The 22,680-nt window shown below is 47.3% G+C and overlaps 1 protein-coding gene across 2 annotated transcripts in view; it reads left to right on the top strand.

Moving 5' to 3' along the window:
* LOC119963356 (short transient receptor potential channel 3) overlaps positions 1-22,680 on the top strand; it is a 204,464-nt gene that overhangs the window by 39,033 nt on the left and 142,751 nt on the right. For both annotated transcript variants that reach the window (XM_038792368.1, XM_038792367.1), the window contains exon 2: positions 8,621-9,398. In XM_038792368.1, the coding sequence (XP_038648296.1) occupies positions 8,621-9,398 (778 nt within the window). The remainder of the gene's footprint in view (positions 1-8,620; positions 9,399-22,680) is intronic.

The raw sequence follows: 22,680 nt of genomic DNA, 5'->3' as shown, positions 1-22,680 counted from the left end.
AGGGCTATTTGGTTTAGCTCAATTCATATTCTCAAATCAGAGTTAAGGACGAGCGACACTCAAAAAACGCATCATTGCAATGGTATATCCACATCGTAGAGCTTGTTTTATGGCAGAAAATTCCCAGGAAATTATCAAGTAAGTGACTTTCACCACTACTTGCACCAAACCATAGTTTCCCGGAACTTTGTGTGCCTCTCTGCTGTTAATCTCTCTAAAACATTGAGCAGTTCATCTTTATAGCACCACCTCCTTTAAAATCAATGGTGATCATGAATTTTCAAAAGTAGAGGAACTGTGACTTCTGCTACCAGTTAGTTGGTTAATCAACAGTGCTGGAAGACTTTTGAATATCAATATCAATTGCTATTTCATCCTCATTATAAACTCTACTGTATTTCTTTAGTAGCAGTACATGTTATAGAGATGGAAACAGATTTTCCTGTCCAAGATTCACAAAATACGTGAAGCGAAGCATCAAACCAGGAGTGGCAGAAAATGAATTTTAATACAAGAAAGAGCGAAAAAGAAAGAAATGGAAGGGGAGTTAACAGAAAAAAATGCCCAAACAAAGTAATTTCAATTTTGCTGCCTGAGCTTCAATGTTTTCTGTTGCTAATTACGTGTATGCATCCAAAACACTTATATATTATGATCCCTTTAGAGATGGATAACTTTTAAAAAGCAATTTAAATTCTCAGTGACTAACTTGAAGGATCACATGACCAAAAAAATTCACATTTTAAGGCTTTTACTGTAACAAACGCACTAAAAGCAACCTCGACTAAACAATACTTAGTAGGCGACTAATTCATTAACCTCCAGAAAAGGCACCCCTTGACTTCCTAACGTGACTGTAAACCCCATGCCACATCCATATGTTATGTCACACTCTCTGCAATATTGTAGCCTTTGCAGGAACCACTCAGAAATTAACCGCAACGTCTAATAGACTTGCTTCACTGAGTCGTAATGCCCAGTGTCCGTCCCTGTCTTTGGAGAAATACGAAACTCGCTTCCAATAGCAAGGTCCACTCCAGCAACTCCTTCCCCACACCCACGTAGAACAAATTGTTCAGTGTCCTTAAGTTTACATAAATCCAGTCTCTTCAACCAGTGGACAAGCTACTACCAGCACCCTGCCGGGTGGCTCACATAAAGCAGTCTTTTCTTCTGCTGTTCACAGTAGTTGCTGTTTTGCTGTTCCTTTCTTAGGGGCTCTCTCTCTGAACACGGGCTGGGATTCTACTCTTCCCACTCCCCCCGCTAAAATCGGGATTCACGATCAGGCGGAGGTTAGTGTGTGGGCCCAAAATTGGGATTGCGCCAGGCATTAGACTCATTGCAAGTCTCCAAGTCTCCGTCGGACATCACGGGCTTCCCATCCTGCGACAGCGGGAACATGCCAACAATGAGCTAGCATTCATTTGAATGCAATTAATGGCTGGTGGACAGGTGCAGCATCCACCAAGAATGCTCTGTCCCACCCCCACCAGCCATGAGTCATACTGGCATGATTTGGTGCAAGGATTTAAAAATGTGATCCTGGCGCCATGGCCTTGGAGGAAGAATAAGGAGGTAAGTGCCTTTCTGATTTTTTCAAGTTTGCTGAGGGGTGCATGTCTGGTGATAGTGGAAACTGATTTGGTGGCAGGGGTGTGGACTCAGTGGATGGGGTTTCCCCTGGCAATCGGGGTTCCGTGGTCGCACCTCCTAGTGCTGCTGTGAAAGACTCGGTACTCACTCCTTAGATGTCAGTTTTGGGCTCTTGATCATTTTCCTGTCAGTTTCCTTGAAATGCTCTGAGGTCTCCTGATCATGTAGATTTCCATACACCCACCCATGTGGAAACCCTCATACATCAACAATCTAATCAAAAAGATGGGCATGGGGCAGCATGGTGGCTCAGTGGTTAGCACTCACGGCGCCGTGGTCTCAGCTTCGATCCCGCCTCTGCGACACTGTCCATGTGGAGTTTGCACATTCTCCCCGTGTCTGCGTGGGTTTCGCCCCCACAACCCAAAAATGTGCAGGATAGGTGGATTGGCCACGCTAAATTGCCCCTTAATTGGAAAAAATGAATTGGGTACTCTAAATTTATAAACAAAAAGATGGGCATGGCCAAGATGAATCACAGGACCACCAGGTGTTGGGACACCTCGCTGGGCTCCTTAGATGCACAGCTCCAGAGCAGATAAAACAGGGGATTAGCAGAGTTTATTCCACACAAATGACGCAAGCACTTGTGTGAGGAGAGAGGGTTTTCACATCAAGGGGCAGGTGCAAGTCACTGATGGGGACAGGTCTGCAGTGTCAAGTACATGATCCAGAAGGCATGGATGGGGGTGGGGTGGGGTTTTGGAGAATGTCAATGGGGCTGCAAGTTAATATTGAAGTGCCATGAGGTTCGGTGGTTTGCCCTGCTGGTGGGACTGTTGCGACTTGTCAGGAAGGAGGCGGCGTGATGTTCAATGCCAATCATCCATCAGCCATCCTTCCTCACCTCTGCGAGAACTTGTACCCTCCTACAATTCTACAAGCCTCTAGCCTCATCTTGTCTGTCCATCATTGATGAGACTCTAGTTATAGAGAGGCTCAAGTGCAGTTCGTCCATCAGGCCCCATGTCCATCATCAGCGTTGGTCCTTCGAGGAGCTGCCAGACACATTATAACAATGATGATTCTGCCCAACTAAGGAGACCGTGTGGTACCTGTGCCGGGTGGTGGTGGGCCTGGCACCACAACAAGTAGGAAGAAGGCACACATTCATAGTAGCTGTAAAGTTAACGGCTACCCTCAATGTTTATAACTCTGGGTCCTTCCATGGCTTGAGTGGGGACCTCTGCGGGATGTTACAAATGTTCACACAGGAGTGCATCTGTGATGTTCTGGATGCCCTATGTACCCAGGTATCACATCACCTTCAACCTGTACCAGGTCCACCAGGATGCCAGGGCTGCAGAATTTGCTGTCATCTCTGGCATGCCCCAGATCCAGGGGGAAATCGATAGCACTCATGTCACTCTCACTGGATTGACAGTGGGGGTGCCCTTCGTAAATAGGAATGTGTCATCACCAGCAGCACATTATGTACTTATGTGTACGCTACCCAGGCAGCGTGCCCAACGTATACATCCTGGGACACTCTGAGGTTCCCAGCGCCTTGGAGGCCCTCCCTCGGGCGAGAGGTTGGCTAGTAGTTGACAAAGCCTCCTGGCTTAGGTCATGGCTGATGACAGCAGTGCGGAAGTTGCAGACTGAGATGGAGACCAGGTACAATGAAGCAATCTCATCAAAAAGGAGCGTTGTCGAGTGGTGAAGCGGGCTGCTGAAGATGCACTTCTGCTGCCAGGACCGCTTTGGCAGGGATCTCCAGTACAGCCCCCTGAGGGCCTCGTGCATTGTAGTGGCCTGCTGTGTGCTGCACAATCTGCTGCAGCCGCGGGTGACATACTGGAGGGGGAGGAGCAACGTCAGGCCTCATCGGATGAGGAGGACCCTGAGGGTGTCCAGGAGGAGCCTGTGGAGAACCAAGAGCTGGCTCAGCGGGCGGGGACAGGGTTATACAGGGCCGTTGAACCAGGGAGAACCTCATCAACTCACACTTCACCACCTAGGAGGCCAAAAGTCCAGCATCTCCATTCACCATCACACCCCATTTGTCCTCAAGCCATTCTGTCCCACAACTCTCTTCCCTCCACTTAACCTTTCACCCACCTTCCTGTCACTTTCCCGTCTCCGTGTGATCCCTCGTTCCATTTAACCTTGTTTCTCCCCACCCCAAAAGGCCATTTCACCATCACACCAGGGTGTTTGGCCTGGGTCGGCAGTATCAGTTGGCCTTGCCTGCAGGATGGAGGATGACGACGACTTACTATGAGATGAACTGTAGTGTTACTTATTGGCTGAGAAAGTCTGCCTCCTGCCTTTTAGATAACATACTATTGTCCACCTGGATGATCCCTGCTTGTTCGATGAGGACTCCCTCTCCCTCACCCTAACCCAAAATCCAGCCCCAGCCCAACCCTCCCACCCGTGGAGAAACAGTGAGTATCAGCTTGGACTGGCAGTGCAAGTGTGTTTAATAATTGTATTTACAGTTAGTGTCTCCTTCCCCTGACTAACTCTGTGCAACTACATCTGTGCCAATTTAGGTGTTGTTGAACTTTCTGCGCTCCCGTGGCCGACTGCAACTGCTAGGTGTTCCTTCAGACAGCTCAACAGGAGGAGAGGCAGATTGCTGCTTGTCTCGCCCTCTGGCCTGTGATGCCCTGAGCGGGCATCCTCTAGAGTGCCTGGACCTGGATGGGCCCGGCAGACGTTCTGGTATCAAAGGTGACGACATGTCACCCTGTTCTGCTGCTGCCCATCAGGTGCACCAGTGTCAGGAGGGGAGGGATTTGGAAGGGCTGGAGTGTTCCAGCCTGGTGGAAGCCCCAGGATGGGCCCCATCACTTCCTCCTCCTTTGGGCTGCTTGTTGGCCCCGGGGCTACTCTTCCATGGGATGGAGGGACAGCTGGAGTGGGCTCCAGATGCCTCAACATCAGCTGGCACTACCAGTTCTGGAGGCTCACCATCGCCTGAATCATGGTGTTGATGCCCTCAGTCATGGTGCTCTGTGACCGGGACATGTCTCTCAGTGAGTGAGCAATGTCCCTCATTACCTCGGACATGTCCCTCTGTGAATCTCATTGTGCCCCTATCCATTGCTCAATTTTATCTTGAATTAAAAGATGCAGTTTAAAAGGTAGCCAGCTTATGAAACCTCACATACAAATATTCACCATGAAGGTACAGCTCTTATTTTAGTCAGTGTTAGTGTTGTTAGCTTAGATAATTTTAAATTTATTCCTATTTATAGTTTTAAGTAATTTCTTGCTGGATATAAATAAATGGAGATATAAATTAGGTTGATGTTCCTTCAGAAATCAACAAGCAATTTTAATTTTTAATGATCTACTCCTAATCTGCTGTTTGCTGTCGCATATTGTGAATGTTTTCTAGAAAATTGTTTTGCATACAAACCACTGCAGGATCAAGAAGCACAACAATCTAACTTAGGCCATTCACTGTCAAATGGCAGTCCATTAAATGCCATTGTAGAATAGAGCTTTATTGTCCAAGCAAAAGCAGAAATTTGGCTTTGGCTTCACTTCCTGTAGAATAGATAATCATATAGTCATTAGTTAAAAACAGTAAATATTTCATGCATACCCACATTCATACATTTTTGCGTATGTAACATACATCCATACCATACAAACATACCACAGTGCACTCTGCCATTAAGGGTGCGATGTACCGGCCGCGTCGCGCCCAACCGGGAGTGCGATATGGCCTGTAGATGCCGAGTGAGGCCTCCCGCAGGTTTCCAGCTGGCACTATGCCTCGTGGGATCAACCCAAGTCCCATAAGGCAGCACAACCAAACTCCCGCCCACAACGGGCTCGCTTAAGTAGGTTTTAAACCTACTAAGGCCTAATGACCCGAGATCTAGTGGCCTCCCGGCATCTTATGGCCTCTCCAGGGAATCCACAGCTGGGCACCATTCAATACTGGCTCACTCAAATATGGACCAGGCGGAAAGGCACCTGGGGGATCACACGGGCCATCAGAGGCCCTGGGTGACCAGGGACAGTGCAAGGAGGTCCACTGGCCCTCCCCTTGGAACATGGGCACCTTGGAACAGCCTGGCTGGTACCATGGCAATGCCATCCTGGCACTACCAAAGTGTCCAGGTGCCAGCAGGAGCACTCCCAGGGTGCTAGGGCGGCAGTGAAAGGTTTCCCAGGTGCCAGGATGGCACTGCCAAAAATGTCAGGGCCTCAGGGGGGCCATGCATATGAAAGGAGAGTGGAAGGAGGTATGAAGGGTAGGGGGTGTACAGCAGGTATGAACGAGCTGCTAGAAGGTTGGGGGGGGGGGTGAAGAGTGGGGGTCCTGGAAGGGAGGGGCACGAAAGGGGAACGGGAAGTTCTGAAAAGGGTAAATCCCACTCTCAGTGTGGGTTAAACAGGTGAGAAACTCCCCAGATCAGTAAAAGTGACTGAATGTGGTTTGATAGCGGTGGAGAATTCTCCGACAAAACCTGCCACAAATGACACTTAGGGCAGGATTTACCCACCAACCTGCCTCGTGTTTTTTGGTGGCGGAGTCGGCCCGCCAGCGGGATCTACTGGTCTCGCTGTTGTCAACGGGATTTCCCATTGACTGCACCCTCACTGCCAGGAAAGCTGTGCACCGGCTTGGGACGGGAATATCTGCTGGTGTAAACATCTGGTATATGTTGCCCGTAGAAACTTTTCCATTGGATCATCCCCTTGGGTGGAATTTTCCAAAAATTGCAGAGTGTTGGGTCAGGCGAGAAAAGCAGGGTGGGATTTACTGACCAAACTGCCGTGTGTTTTTCAATGGTGGAGGCGGGAAACCCGTGCGCCAGCGTAGAACCGGAATATTCCGCCACCATGAAGAGGCTGTAGACCATGCAGCAGTGTAAAACTGCTGGTTTCACAGCTGTCTTTTCTAGCCAGATCAAAAGACACTCTGCAATTTCAAAGTGCTGGTGAGGATCACACAGTCAGCTGGGGGGGGGGGGGGGGGGGGGGTAAACTAAACGTACTGGCAGGGTGCCCCGATCCCCTAGTAAAGTTAATAGCATGCCTCCAACCACCCACAGGACATTGTGACCCACAGCAGATAAGGAGAACACTCCCAACCCTCCAGTACAGGGGGCCAACCTTCCCCCAACACTCACTAGTCATGTTGACACCGGCCCAAGCCAAGCAGGCATCAGGGTTACCCCCCCCCCCAATCTTCGTCGGTATCGGCACCCCCCCCCCCCCCCCCCCCCCCCCCCCCCCCCCCCATTCAAAGTGTTTGCCCGTCCACCCACCGCCATGCAGGCTGTTGAAGGTGATTAGTTATCAGGTTCACTTGGGAAAAGGAGCATTCTCTGTTCTCCTGTGTGCTTTATGAGCAAATTGTATCTGAATCAGAACATATCTGGTTATTTCAGGTGAAAAACAATGCAATTGAGAATTAAAAATTGTAGAAGAATAATGCTATGGCATAACAATATTACAGAATGGTATTAGGAGCGGTCTTAAAACCAAAATAGATACTGTAAATCGTAGAATCCCTCTAGTTCAGAAGGAGGCCATTCGGCCCGTCAAATCTGCACCGACCCTTGGAAAGAGTACCCTGCCTAGGCCCATGCACTGACCCTATCCCCGTAACCCCACCTAACCTTTTGGACACTAAGGGTAATTTAGCATGGCCAATCCACCTAACCTACACATCTTTGGACTGTGGGAGGAAACCAGAGCACCCAGAGGAAACCTCTATGTAAATTCTATGTCTATGTCTATGAAACCCATGCAGACATGGGGAGAATGTGCAAACTCCACACAGACAGTGACCCAAGGCTGGAATTGAACCAGGTCCCTGGTGTTGTGAAGAAACAGTGCACCGTACCTAGAAATCTATTTGTACAGCACCCAGTTTTTAGATGCTAAATGGCCTCCTAAGCATCAAAAATAATGAGCAGGAAATGCATATCATTATGAACTGGGAATTTGCCACCACCCTATCCCCGTAACACCACCATATTGGTGAAGCCCAAATATAGTCACTTACCTGAAGACCATTGTTGGCATTGTAGAAACTTGATTTTCCTTTCCGCTTTACCATTGAATGGCCTGCAAGAGCTACACCGGCTAGCTGGTAATAAGGCCTGAGGCCCAATTTTGTATTGTCATATGATGCAAAGAACTAATTCATTTCAGCACAAACAAGATTGCTACTAAAGCAAGGCCATTACTTATTTAGATGTAGCATATATATATTCCAGAATAATAAAACAATCTCACTTAATTATAACTGAAGTTGCTTCGCACTAACTTTAATTACCCTAAGACTAAGTCAAATGAAAAGACCTTACATAAGTAGTAAATTGAACTCAAATATATTTACCCAATCTAGAGCAATGGACAGCAATAGGAGCTCCCCATCTCCTATGAAGTACCATGTTAAACTTTGCCATGCTCTATAAGTGTAAGTTGTTCTTGGTGCGCTGGAAGAAAACACCGGATAGAATCAAAGAATCATACAGCACAGAAAGAGGCATTCAGCCCATCTTCCCCATGCTGGCCCTTTTACAAAGCAATCTGATAAATCCCACCTCCCTGCCCTTTCCCCATAATACTACATACTTTTAGGTATATATCCAGCTCCTTTTGAAAGTTCTGATTGAATCTGCTTGCGCCACCCTTTTCAGACTCTCAATTCCAGATCATAAAAACTAACTGTATAAAAGATGCTCCCTCTTTTTGCCTGGCTTTGTCAATTATTGTCAATTTGAATTCTCCAGTTACTGGCCCACCTGTCAGATGGATTAAACTTCTCCCATCCACTCATACCTCCAGAGATAGTTTCTTTCGACTTCATTGAAGTAAACAGCATAAGAAAACCATCATTACTACCAGCATACCAGCAAAAGTAGGCTTTAGTTGGGTCCTTGGGAAAAGTTAAAAACTAATACAAATTTATTTCAGTAGCTCTGAATGTGATGACTGCAGAAATGTTTCACCTCTCACCTTAGTTTACTGTGCTCTCTCTCAGGCAAAGTATAAGTAACGCATCTGCAATGCAGCGGAGAATGACAGTGCTGCGGGAGAAGGGAAGGAGGCAAGCCATCCGTGGTCCAGCATTCATGTTCAATGATAAGGGTACAAGCCTAACTCCAGAAGAGGAACGTTTTTTGGATGCAGCTGAATATGGCAACATACCTGTTGTTCGGAGAATGCTGGAGGAGAGCAAGTCGCTGAATGTTAATTGTGTTGATTACATGGGCCAGAATGCCCTTCAGCTAGCGGTTGGAAATGAACATTTGGAAGTAACGGAGCTTCTTCTAAAGAGGGATAATTTGGCTCGAATCGGAGATGCATTATTACTTGCTATCAGTAAGGGGTATATACGAATTGTGGAAGCAATTTTGAATCACTCTGGATTTGAGCCCAGTAATCGCCTGACCCTTAGCCCATGTGAACAAGAGATGCAAGATGATGATTTTTATGCCTACGATGAAGATGGCACCAGATTTTCTCCAGATATCACCCCAATCATTCTGGCTGCCCACTGCCAGAAATATGAGGTGGTGCACATGCTGTTGATGAAAGGGGCAAGGATTGAGAAACCGCACGACTATTTCTGTAAATGCACTGAATGTGTGGAGAAACAAAAGCACGATTCATTTAGTCATTCCAGATCAAGGATCAATGCGTACAAAGGATTAGCAAGCCCTGCCTATTTGTCTTTGTCTAGTGAGGATCCAGTACATACTGCGCTGGAACTTAGTAACGAACTAGCCAAGTTGGCAAATATTGAAAAAGAATTCAAGGTAAATTTAATGAGTTCTTAAATGTATATCCAAACATATAATTTCTTTCAGTTTTATAAAAACTGCATAGATTAAATGAGAGAACGTGAATATTGCGCTAATTAACCTGTAACCTACCATCTTGAGATCTTGGAAAATTACAGACCCCTGGGACAACTTTCCTGATCTGTCACCCCATGCATTGTGGTGCAAAAGCAAAAGTCTCTCACATACTGACATTGTTAATAAAAAGAGATGTTGTGCAAATCTCAACAAAAGTGACAGCCAAACTGGGATGTCAAGTCGTGATTTAAACACAGCCACATACAAAATACATCTAGTGCTAAAACGCCCCACAAGGAGGCCAAATCAAACCAGCTTTACTTTACATCAGCTGCAGTATAATCGGAGCCTAATATTAAGTTGCTCTTGTAAAGTCGCCCATGTGGCCAAGGACTGCCTGGGAACATATGGAGAATGTATCCTAAACTAAGAAAATGATGTACAGCTTGAGTCTAAACTAGGAGAAATTCTTTGAAATCTGCCCTGTTCATAATTTACTTTCCAGATTAGCAAATGCACACAACAGTAGTTAAGTCGCACCATCTAGTCAGTGCTATTAAGCACCAATAATACACACCAGCATCACCGTCGCAACCTGGATTCTACCATCATGGTGGTTCAGAACCCAGCCAATCAGTAAAATGCATTCATTACAACAATCTACTTGCCAACTAAGACCAATGACTATATGACAATGATAATGGCTATGTTGTGCATTAATTTGCAGTAACGAAAACACAGAGAAATAACAACTTTTGGATAGAATATTATTACTTTTATGAGGGATGTACACCAACCCTGCACTTTTAACACATTGAAAATGAGTAGTGAGCAGATTTCTGCAAGTTGTCCAAGCACTCAAGCCAGAACTGCTTCCTAGCTGACCTTATTATGGTCCAGGTATGTGCACAGAGCATAGTCTAAAATGGGAGTTTTGGTTGTGCAACGCAACTTACATTTGACTTTGTGCAACGTGTAAAGCAAATGAAGAACAAAATCACACTTTTTATTGATGTGAAATCTACCCTAGTAAATAGTGGTGTCAATATGATTGCAACATAACATTGCAGTATTTATTTTATTTAGAGAGTGCAAAGTTCCTAAACCAAGCAGCTTCTTCTGGCCCTGCTGTATTGAGCGTGGATAGACCTCTGCTGTGGATTGGACATTCTTCTATGGTGTCATGCATAACTTACTCTCTTCCACAGGCACATAGGGGGCTGGCACTAATGCCCCATCTGTGGCTGTTGCCCTGAACCTGTTAAAGGTGGACCACTCTTTCCTTGGGAGGTTGAAACCAAGCAGCTGTTGGGTTGGTTGGAGACCAGGTACTTGTTTGTCATGTCCAATGATTCCCTTTCATTTGTCCAGGAGAATTTGTGTTGAAGTGCTGTGAGGGAGGGTTTTTCCAGATCAGCCTTCTTGATGGGAGCCATGCATTGGGTGGGCTGAATGATCAGCACTGAGTGGCAGCAGGGGGGCATTGCAAACTTTTCCTATCATTTTGTGGGTTTTTGCAAGTTGGTGGATATGTGGAGAAATGATGTTTGCCAGGACAGGGAGCCAAGGGAGTGGTATTGAGAGTAGTGTTCCAGTAATGATACGCATGGTAGCATTCAGCTGGGTGTAAACTCTGTGTGTGTGATGATGATGATGATCTTGATAAAAGAGGGTTGCAGTATTCTGTAATTCTGTAGTGAATGCTGAGGTTTGGAGGGTGGTGATAGCACGTTGCGCCGGTTAGTTTGGCAATCAGTTTGACCTTGGCTGCAGTTTTTGATGTTCCCGGAAGGTCATTGCCCTATCTAAGGTCACTCCGAGGTATGTTGGAGTTGGGTGGTGCTTTAGCTTGTAGCCATTCATTGGGATGTTAAGCTATTTATTGGGTTATGTTCTTGGTTGTTGCTGCAAAGAGAAAGAATCAGAGGTGGCACATGTCGAGTTCATATAACATAGTGCAAGGGGTTAACTTACAAGATGCTGCTCAAACAGGGAACAATGGTGAACTCCACAAAAGCCCGCAAAACGTTCCAAAGACATCATTGTAGAACACATGACATTACACCAGCCATTTTAATTCATCAAACACATTAACAGAAATCCAACACATTTGCCATAACTATCATTGTTATGTTACGCATACAAATATACATTAGTAAGACAGTCCCTTGGCTGGATGTCTGCCTGGTTTTGGCAGAACACAACGTATTGGGAGTGTCTTCCTGTACACTGGGTTGTATATGTGGCAAAACCAACTCAAGAGCTGTCTCTAGTTGTGCGAACAATTCTGTTGTAACAGATTCTGTAATTTCAACAGTTGTAGTCCTCAAGTCAGGCATGTCACTGTCCATACTCTCTGTGGTGAAACATTTGGTTTCTGTACTCTCACTACGTGCACACAATAATTGGTCAGTGTCAGCTTGTATGATGTATGAAATCAGACCCATTTTGGCTAATGCAATTGCTGGAGTTCATTTTATGCCTGAGGTGTAATTTCTTGCAAGAACATGGTCCCCATGGTCAAAGACTCTGCTTTTTAAATGTTATTCCCTTCTAGCCACTTGCATCTGATGTTGGTGCCTGACTATCTCTGAAGTTGAAGAGGGAGTCAAAAGGTTGAATTGTGTATGTAGTTTCCTTTTGCACATCAGTATAGCCTGTGAGCTTTGTGTTTTTGAATAAGCAGTGTTTCTATATACCATTGAAAAACTATTGGCACGTTCAAGAAGGGAGCCTTTATCCCGTGAAATCTTCACTGCATGTTTCAGTGATTCTACAAAACATTTGGCTAAACTGTTAGCAGCTGGATGGTGGGGGGCAGATTTTATATGGATGCCACACCCCTCAGGTAGTCCTTGAATTTGGATTATTTGAACCGAATACCGTTATCACTCACGAGTTATTCAGGTCACCCTAATTTTTCCTTTCTATGGCCTCTTCCATAGTTGTCAATTTCATGATGGCAATTCAAATGTGTGTCAACCATAACCAAAAAACATGTATCCTTCGATTGGTCCTGCATAATCAACATGGATTCTTTGCCATGGCCTAGTAGGCTATTCTCATGGATGCAAAGGTTGTGGTGGAGATACATTTCTCAACACAGGGTTGGCAGAAGCCCACCTTCTCCTCTATATGAGCATCCAACCTGGACCACCAGAAGTAGCTTCTCACCATCTCCTTCATTCTAACTACACCAGGAAGACCCTTGTGCAGCTGCTCCAGGATTCTACTTTGTAGACAAAATGGAATTATTACTCTAATACCCGAAAGCAATACTCCATTTTGTACTGTAAACTCAAAATGCCTGGTAAGATAGGGTTTATGATCTGAATTCTTTCTGTGCTCTTGTATTAGAGTGCCTTTTTGAATCATGTTCAACACCTTCCATATCTCCGGATCTATTTGGGTAAATGTTCACACCTGAGAAGATGTTACCAGAACATTTTCCACAAGACAGAAAGAAAATGTCGTTGAAGTGTTCATCAGATTCCATCCTTATCTATTTAGTCTTGTTGATCTTGCAGCAGCAGTCTCAACAAAGTGTCCACATTCACATGTTGTTCAGACCTATGATATTCAATAACATAATGGTGTGCCCAATGTTATAATTGACTATCAGAGAGCGAAGGGTTCCCCTTATGCAGCCCAGAAATTGTTGTTAAGTGATGATGGGCAGTCAATAGAGTAAATTTACAGCCAAATAAATAATGGTGGAACCTTTGAATACCAAAATTAATACTGAGAGCTTCTTTCTCAAGTTGAGCATAGTTGGTCTCAGTGCTAGTCAAAGTCCTGGAAACAAATGTTATTGGTTGCTCTTCAGCTGAAGGCAGTATATGCGAGACAACTGCCCCAACCCTACAAGCGACGCATCCAAGCAAGCTACAGCTTCAGCTTCGGGTTAAAATGGACCAATAATTCAGATTCCTGTCATTTGTTTTGACATTTTGGTAAGCATCCTCACAATCTTTCATCTAAAATCAAGCTTATTTGTTACAGAGAAACGTGTGTAAAGGCCTTGTTGCTAAATGGGGTACAAACTTTCCATAATAATTTTATAATCCTAGAAACATCCTTAGCTGAGTCAAGTTCTGTGGTGTGAGCATCCAGGATCTGTCATCTTCTTAGGTTCTTTGTGAAGGCTGTCTTGGTCAATGATGTGTCCAAGATAGTGAATAGAAGGTTTAAAAATTTGCACTTCTTTTTCTTGACTCTGAGATTATGTAGTTGCAGCTTTGCAAGAGTAGTTTCTATACATACTCTATGTTGTTCGAAGCTCTAATCTAAATGTTGTCTAGGTAGCATTGCACACGCGATAGCCCACTCAAGATCTGATCCATAGATTGTTGGAAGAGAGCGGTGCTGACATTATCCTGAACGAAACTTATGATACCGAAATAGACCCTTGTGTGTACTGTGGTCAGTAACGATTGAGACTCAATAGCTACGTTCATTAGCAGATATGTTTGCTAGGGATCAATTTTGCTAAATTTTTTGCCATCCGTGAGGTTTGCAAAGAGGTCTTCAATAAGTGGTAGAGAGTACTGATCAGCACATAATAAAGTGTTGATAGTCATTTTGAAATCCTCATTATTTGTGCTGAACCATCCTTCTTTAAGACCAGGAAAATTGGGGTTTCCCAATCACTGGTAGTATCAGGATCAATGTCTCCTGTCTTCAGTAGCCTCTTGAGTTCTTCTTCCAGTTTAGGTCGAAGAGCAGATGGTATGGTACGTGCTTTCAAACACTTAGGCAGGCTGCCTGTCTTTATCTTGAGTTTTACTTTGACCCCAGTCATGGATCCATGTAATTCCTCGAATACGTGCGGATACTTTCTCAGAAGAAGTAGAAGACCCTTCATAGAACCAACAAGTTGGTTCACGATGGCCCAGTTTAGCTTAATCTTCCTTAACCAAGATCTCCCAAACATTGCTGGAATGTTTCCTTGAACAATGTGAAGAGGCAATTCCACTTTCTGCTCATTAACCTCCACAGTCACCTTGATGAAGCCCTTCAGCAGCATGACCCCCTCGGTATATGTCCGCAAGACCACATCAGATGGTTGTACTGGCAGATGCTTCAATTTGTGATGGTATATCAATTTAGTTATGAGGGATACTGCAGTGCCCATATCCACTTCCATCTTAATAGTATTTGCATTTGATTTTGGATGGACCCAAAATCGTTGCTGGTCTCCTTCTACTACTGGAACTCCGAGCTTAAATTCTTTAAGCTGGCTTGACACTTTGGTACTTAGAACATAGAACAGTACAGGCCCTTCAGCCCTCAATGTTGTGCCGAGCCATGATCACCCTACTCAAACCCACGTATCCACCCTATACACGTAACCCAACAACCCCCCCTTAACCTTACTTTTTTTATTAGGACACTACGGGCAATTTAGCATGGCCAATCCACCTAACCCGCACATCTTTGGACTGTGGGAGGAAACCGGAGCACCCGGAGGAAACCCACGCACACAGGGGGAGGACGTGCAGACTCCACACAGACAGTGACCCAGCCGGGAATCGAACCTGGGACCCTGGAGCTGTGAAGCATTTATGCTAACCACCATGCTACCCTGCTGCCACTTGTTGAGACTTAAGTTGGAACACTTAACTGGTAAACTCCACCTTTAGACTTTGCAGTAGTTTTCTTGGTACACTTCTTTTGTGCTGATGAAGGTTGGCGTGACCGACATGCCTTGGCAATGTAACCAACTTTACCACAAATTTCACATTTGTTCTCCCTGCCCCAGTAATCTCCGCTTGGTTGTGGCAATGACATGAGAGGTTCTTGGTGGACCTGCTTCTCTCAGGCTCCATCTTATGGACTTCAGCTTGAACTCCAAAGAGCGAAGCTTCTCTTACAGCAAATTCCATAGATGTTGCGATTTGTACAGTAGATTTTAGAGTGAATGCACCTTCAGTCAACAATTTTCTTTGGATGGCTTCATTCCTGAAGCCACAAACTAATCGGTTGTGAGGTGTATCATCCAACGTCTGGCCAAATTCACACTTTGTTAGCTTTCACACAAACTGAACTGTTTTCCCTTTCCTCCTGTGCACGATGGTGAAAGTGGACAGGGAGAGAAATGTTCTTGCAAGACTGTCATTAACTCATCATATGACTTGTCTCCAGGTTCAGCTGGGTGTGCTAAGTTCTGTAGCAACAAGAATGTTTTCCTGCCAACTGAGCTGAGAAAGGTTGCAGTATGCAAGCCTGCTGGTATCTGATTGATTTGAAGGAATGACTGGAACCTTTCCCCATAAGAGTGCCATGTCTCTTCCTCCTCATCATGCATTTATGGCGCCTTTTCTTCCTGCCATTTTTGGATTGCGACTCCTTGATCTGTGCTACTCAGCCTTCAGCCTGTCTTCCCTGCCATTTATGTTCTCTCTGTTTAAAGCACACAAACGCGCAGTGCACAAGCAGACTAGTTGTTTCAGTGCCTCGCTATCGATTCCCGAGCAGTGGGTTTGCAGAGTCAGTAGTCCCATAGGTTTGGATTCCCGGGGCCCATTTCAGTGCCTCATGCGTGATCTTCCCAGCTATACCCACTACAACCGCAAGTGTACTGAAAACTTTGATCCTCCGTTTGAATTAAGCCCCCAGTAATTCGCAATTGTTCGATAGCTTTTTACAAAAACCCTTTTCTTGCACTAGTGACCATTGCGATTGACCAGATCATTCACCAACGCCCCGCCTCAAACTGTATGGTGTCCAAGTATTTACTCGAGTTGTTTTCACTTGCCACAATGATGATTTCATCTTGCAATTCACCAGTATTTCCCCTGACCTCACTCCCGATGGTGCATGGACCTGGATCTCCATCGACCCTTCCTTCTTCTGGTTCATAAAATCGTCAAAGAAAATTGATTTTCACTATTTTTTTTACGGTCCAGATCTCGTCATCAGTTTCTCTTTTGTTACGTTCTTTGCTGCATCCACAAAGAGAGAGAATCAGAGCCAATTGTGTTACCCTGATATATAATAATTGGCTTTTGCATTGTAGTGATGGAAGAAGCTGAATACTGTATTTGCAGGGCTGGCTTGAGTCACCATGTGTTGCAGTATTATTCAAGTTTTGACAAGTCGTTGGCATATATGAATTTTCAGGTGTCGTATTCGGAAGATCATTTGTGTACAAGTTGAACAGGGTTGGAGGCAATACCGAGACTTGGGGGAGTCCATTGGTTTGTCTTTTCCATGTACTTTTTGCCTGTCCAAGGTGAACTCTGAATCTTTGATTGCTCAAGTGTTCCAATCCTTTAGTTGCCTGGGAGGGAGAGCCTGTGATAGCTTCAGGAAGGGACCAGTGTGCCAAATGGTGTTGTAGGCAGCTGTGAGGTTGAGGATCACAGCACCTGTCTAAGTTTTTAAAAAATAAATTTAGAGTACCCAATTATCTTTTCCAATTAAGGGGCAATTTAGCATGGTCAAATCCACTTATCCTGCACATCTTTGGGTTGTGGGGGTGAAACCCACGCAGACACAGGGAGAACATGCAATCTCCACACAGACAGTGTCGGGATTCGAACCCAGGTCCTCAGCGCCATAGGCAGCAATACTAACCACTGTGCCACCGTATCTTTAAGTTTTTTTGGAGCTGCCTTTAATATAGGTGCTAAGGGCCAGTTCCTGTTCCCCTGTGCTGGGGACCTTGTGGAAACCAAACTTGGTCGACAATACGGTTCTTTTCTATGAATGGCAGTATATGCTGAAGGATGAGACGTTCAAGTATTTTATATGGGACCGACAGGAAAGAGGTTGGACGGTAGCTACTGTAATTATGGGATGTTTTCCAGGCTTTGGTTGGCGATGACTTTTGCTGTCCACCATTTCTTTGGGATGGTGTTGGAATTTATGATCATCATGTAAAACCGGGTCAGCCAGTCCAGAGCCCGGGTCCCCAGGTGTTTCATAAATTCTGACGTGATATTGTCATATCCTATTGCCGTGTCACACTTCAAACCCCGCAGGACCTGCTTTAGTTCTGCAACCTCAAATGGGCCAGGGCTGATGTCTTCTCTTTGTTGCTGATTGTGTTGTCTTAGTTCACCGTTGGTTCAACATTGCAGTAGTAAAGCTATTTAGGTATTAGGAGGAAGTTTTATTGTTGAAGTATTGATTGGAATTTTATACGGAGGTGGTTGGTGATGGTCCAGCAGAGCTTACTGTTGTCAGGTGGGTGATTACTTGAATTGGTGGCTTCTGTCCCCATGTGGGAGTATATTCCATCTCCAAACAATCAGACGGCCAGCAGCTCTCCAGTCCCAACAGTGTCAGCAGGAGAGGTGACCACTGCTGGGGTTACAGTCAGTCAGTCCCCAATGAGGAACACTGATGGAGACAGGATAACTAGGGTCGCTTCAGAAGTGCCAGTCAAGAAGGTCTGGTTAATGGGGAAATGGGTGGAAATTGGGAAGTTGAGGCTGAGGTGATAGAGGCGGTTGTGGCTCTTGCAGCTGAGAGGATCCTCCATAGGGTACTGGGTGCCCAACAGGAGGAAGCATACCCCATCCCAGCCCTCAGCCAGGTTGCCAGGATTTACCTTGTAGCCGTACCAAGAGACATGGGCAACCCCTTGGTGCTGGTAAAATACCAGGAGCAATGGAAGTCGGCTGTTATCGAGTGACAATACTAAAGAAATTGTGGAATGAAGAAGGAGACATGGTGATGATGTTGAGACAGGGGTACCGTTGCAGTATGACACTGTCTGAGGAATAAAGGAGTTTAATATAATATGACATCTAGATTAGATAGTATTTTCAGCAGACAATAATGTATCTACATCAGACGGGTTAACATACCCTGCTGAAAATATTGAGATGGAGAGGATTTATGAAACACCATACACTAAACAAACAATGGGGAGTTACCCAAGTCTCACTTTTAAATTTCTAGATTTAATTCCGGCATCTTGATTCTCTGGGTGGTCTAAATCAAAGGAGGAATGTGAAATAGATAGCTTAGACGAATGGGAGGTGACCTAATTGAGACATATAGGATTCTCAGGGGGCTTGTCAAGGTCGATGCTGAGAGTCTGTTTCCTCTTGTGGGAGAATCTAAGACCAGAGGACATAATCAAAGAGTAAGGCGTCGCCTATTTAAGACCGAGATTAGGAGGAATTTCTTCTCTCAGAGGGTAGTGATTCGGTGGAATTCTTTACCATAGAGAGCTGTAGAGGCTGGGTCATTAAACATGTTCAAGGCTGAGATAGACAGATTTTTAATCCGTAAGGGAATCAAGGCGATGAGGATAAGGTGGGAAAGTGGAGATGAGGATTATATCAGATCTGCTGTGGTCTCATTGAATGGCATTGAGCAGTCATGATGGGCTGAGTGGCCTACTTCTGCTCCGATGTCTTATGGTCTAATGCAGAGCAGTTAGGAATGACTTAAGGACATGCTCAGAAAGACCAACTTCCAAAATGGAATAGATGCCATGGTAGAATGATGACGGTGCATCAGGTACAAGAAAGAACACAGTGAAAGGGGAAAGTGTAAAAATTTAAAGGAAAATTGGGCAAGGTGCATAACAAGCCGCTCGTGGTAGTCACCACTGTTGTATTATATATTGCATACGAGAGTATTATGGTAAGGCCCCTGTACTACAGGTACGGGTGTAATTCCCTGCCTGCTCCCAGTAGGGGGAGTATAAATGTGTGGGCTCTCTGAGCTGCAGCCCTTTTGGCAGCAGCTGTGGGAGGCTCCACATCTCTGCGTAATAAAGCCTCGATTACTCTCTACTCTCGTCTCGTCGTAATTGATAGTGCATCAATTTATTACGCAGAGATTTTACAACGATGGATCTCCGCATCAAGCCTGATCGCCTGCAGCTGCACCCTCAAGCAACCAACGCTAAGTCAGCCTTCGCACATTGGCTAGCCTGCTTCGAGGCATACATCTGATTCGCGACTGAACCACCCTCAGAGGCACAGAAGCTCCAGATCCACTATGCGTGCCTGAGCTCGGACATTTTCCCCCTCATCTGGGAGCGCCGATATACACTGAGGCCATAGCGCAACTGTAGGAGAACTACACGCAGCAGACCAACAAGATCTACGCCAGGCACCTCTCTCCACACGGCATCAACTCCCCGGTGAGTCTGTGGAGGATTTCTGGCGTGCCCTGCGCGTCCTAGTGAGAGACTGCGATTGTCAGGCCGTTTCGGCCGCTGAACATTCGGACCTGCTACTCAGAGACGCGCTCGTTACGGGCATAGGGTCGGCCTACATCCGCCAGCGCCTCTTAGAAGGGGCTACGCGACCTCCAAGAAACTAGCGCTCTTGCTCACAGTCGCCTCACGCAATATTCAGACGTATGCCCCCGACCATGCGCCCCACCCCTACTGGACATCATGGACCCCGCCAGCGAACACCCTACCATGCACCCAGTCAGCAGCCTCCCCCAGCCAACCCAAGGCCTGTGCCGCGCGGCAACCACACAACCCCGGGGGACCCAAGTGCTACTTCTGCGGACAGTCAAAACACACCCGGCAGCGCTGCCCAGCACGGAGCATGCTCTGCAAGGCCTGCGGGAAGAAAGGACATTTTGCTGCTGTGTGCCAGGCCTGCTTGGTCGCCGCTGTTGCCCCGGTACCCCCCATGTGTGATTCGCGGGTGCCGCCATCTTCCTCGCCTCAAACCACGTGCGGCCCGTGGGCACCGCCATCTTGAACCCCTCACAACACGTGCGGCCCATGGGCGCCGCCATCTTCCCCGCCTCAGGATCCCTGCTCGTCGGACACCTCATCGGGCCGCTCATCGCCTGCAAACACCGCCGACCAACCACGCCTGACCTTCGTTACGATCGACCAGACACGACCGCACAACCTCGCGACCATGTCGACGACAGTGAAAATCGACTGGCACAAGGTTTCCTGCCTTCTGGACTCCGGGAGCACTGAGATCTTCATACACCCCGATATGGTAAGGCGCTGCTCCCTCACGGTCCACCCCACCAACCAGAGAATCTCCCTGGCATCCGGATCCCACTCTGTGGTGATCCGGGGGTACTGCACTGCCACCCTCACCATCCAGGGAGTAGAGTTCAGCGGCTTCTGGCTCGACGCCCTCCCCAACCTCTACGCTGCCCTGCTACTCGGCCTGGACATCCAGTGCAACCTCCAGAGCCTAACCTTGAAATTTGGCATGCCCCCACCACCTATTACTGTATGCGGCCTCACGACCCTTAAGGTCGACCCACCTTCCCTGTTTGCGAACCTCACCCTGGATTGCAAACCCGTCGCCACCAGGAGCAGACGGTACAGTGCCCAGGACCAGACCTTCATCAAGTCTGAGGTCCAGCGGCTGCTGCGGGAAGGAATTATCGAGGCCAGCAACACCCCCTGGAGAGCCCAAGTGGTAGCGGTGAAAACTGGGGAGAAAAACAGGATGGTTGTTGACTACAGTCAGACCATCAATCGGTACACGCAGCTCGACGCTTACCCCCTCCCATGCATATCTGGTATGGTCAATCAGATTGCACAGTACCGGGTCTTCTCGATAGTGGACCTGAAATCTGCCTACCACCAGCTCCCCATTCACAAGGCGGACCGCCAGTACACCGCGTTTGAGGCGCACGGCTGCCTCTACCATTTCCTTCGGGTTCCCTTCAGCGTCACTAACGGGGTCTCGGTCTTCCAACAGGAGATGGACCGAATGGTTGACTGGTACGGACTGTGGGCCACTTTCCTGTACCTGGACAACGTCACCATCTGCGGCCACGACCAACAGGACCACGACGCTAACCTTTCCAAATTCCTCCACACCATCAAACTCCTTAACCTAACCTACAGCAAGGAGAAGTGCGTGTTCAGCACGAACCGATTAGCCATCCTCAGCTATGTGGTTCAGAACGGAGTTCTCGGACCAGACCCCGATCGCATGCGTCCCCTCATGGAGCACCCCCTCCCCCACTGCCCCAAGGCCCTCAAACGATGCCTGGGGTTCTTTTCGTACTAGGCCCAGTGGGTCCCAAACTATGCAGACAAGGCCCGCCCACTCATTCAATCCACCGTTTTCCCACTGACGGCCGAGGCTCACCGTATCAAGGATGACATCACCAAGGCCGCGATGCATGCGGTCGACGAGACGCTCCCCTTCCAAGTCGAGAGCGATGCATCAGACGTCGCTCTGGCCGCTCCCCTCAACCAGGCAGGCAGGCCCTTGGCATTCTTTTCCCGCACCCTCCATGCCTCCGAAATTCGGCACTCCTCTGTCGAAAAGGAGGCCCAAGCCATCGTAGAAGCTGTGCGTCTTTGGAGCATTACCTGACTGGCAGGTTGCCTTCATGTTCGATAGCACACAGCGGGGCAAGATCAAAAATGATAAAATCTTGAGGTGGAGGGGAATCTCGGGCTCTCCACCTACAAGTACGAGATTTTGTATCGTCCCTGGAAGGCTCAACGAGCCCCCTGACGCCCTATCCCGAGGCAGATGTGCCAGCGCACAAGTGGACTGCCTCCGCACCCTGCACGATGATCTCTGTCAACCAGGGGTCACCCGCTTTTATTACTTCATAAAGGCCTGCAATCTGCCCTACTCCATTGAGGCAGTCAGGGCAATCACCAGAGACTGCCAGGTCTGCGTGGAGTGCAAACCGCACTTCTACCGGCCAGACTGGGCGCGCCTGGTGAAGGCCTCCCACCCCTTTGAACGCCTCAGCGTGGACTTCAAAGGGCCCCTCCCCTCCACCGACCGCAACACGTACTTTCTCAATGTGGTCGACAAGTACTCGAGATTCCCCTTCGCCATCCCATGCCCCAATATGGCGTCTGCCACTGTCATCAAAGCCCTCAACACCATCTTCACTCTGTTCGGATTCCCCGCCTACGTCCACAGGGGCAGGGATCCTCATTCATGAGCGATGAGCTGCACCAGTACCTGCTCAACAGGGGCTTTGCCTCAAGCAGGACGACCAGCTACAACCCCGGGGGAAACGGGCAGGTGGAGCGGGAGAATGGGACGGTCTGGAAGGCCGTCCAGCTGGCCCTACGGTCTAGAAATCTCCCGGCCTCCCGCAGGCAGAAGGTCCTCCCCGACGCTCTTCACTCCATTCGGTCGCTCCTGTATACTGCGACTAATGAAACTCCCCATGAACGTCTCTTTGCCTTCCCTAGGGGTTTTGCTCCCAACATGGCTGGCAGCTCCAGGACCTGTACTCCGTAAGCACGTGCGGCTACACAAGGCGGACCCGTTGGTTGAGAGGATACAGCTACTCCACACAAACC

This window comes from Scyliorhinus canicula, chromosome 3 (assembly GCF_902713615.1).
Source record: "Scyliorhinus canicula chromosome 3, sScyCan1.1, whole genome shotgun sequence".
Classification (NCBI taxonomy): domain Eukaryota; kingdom Metazoa; phylum Chordata; class Chondrichthyes; order Carcharhiniformes; family Scyliorhinidae; genus Scyliorhinus; species Scyliorhinus canicula.
The sequence above is the reverse complement of the archived record's forward strand: the minus strand, read 5'-3'. Positions and strand labels throughout refer to the sequence as shown.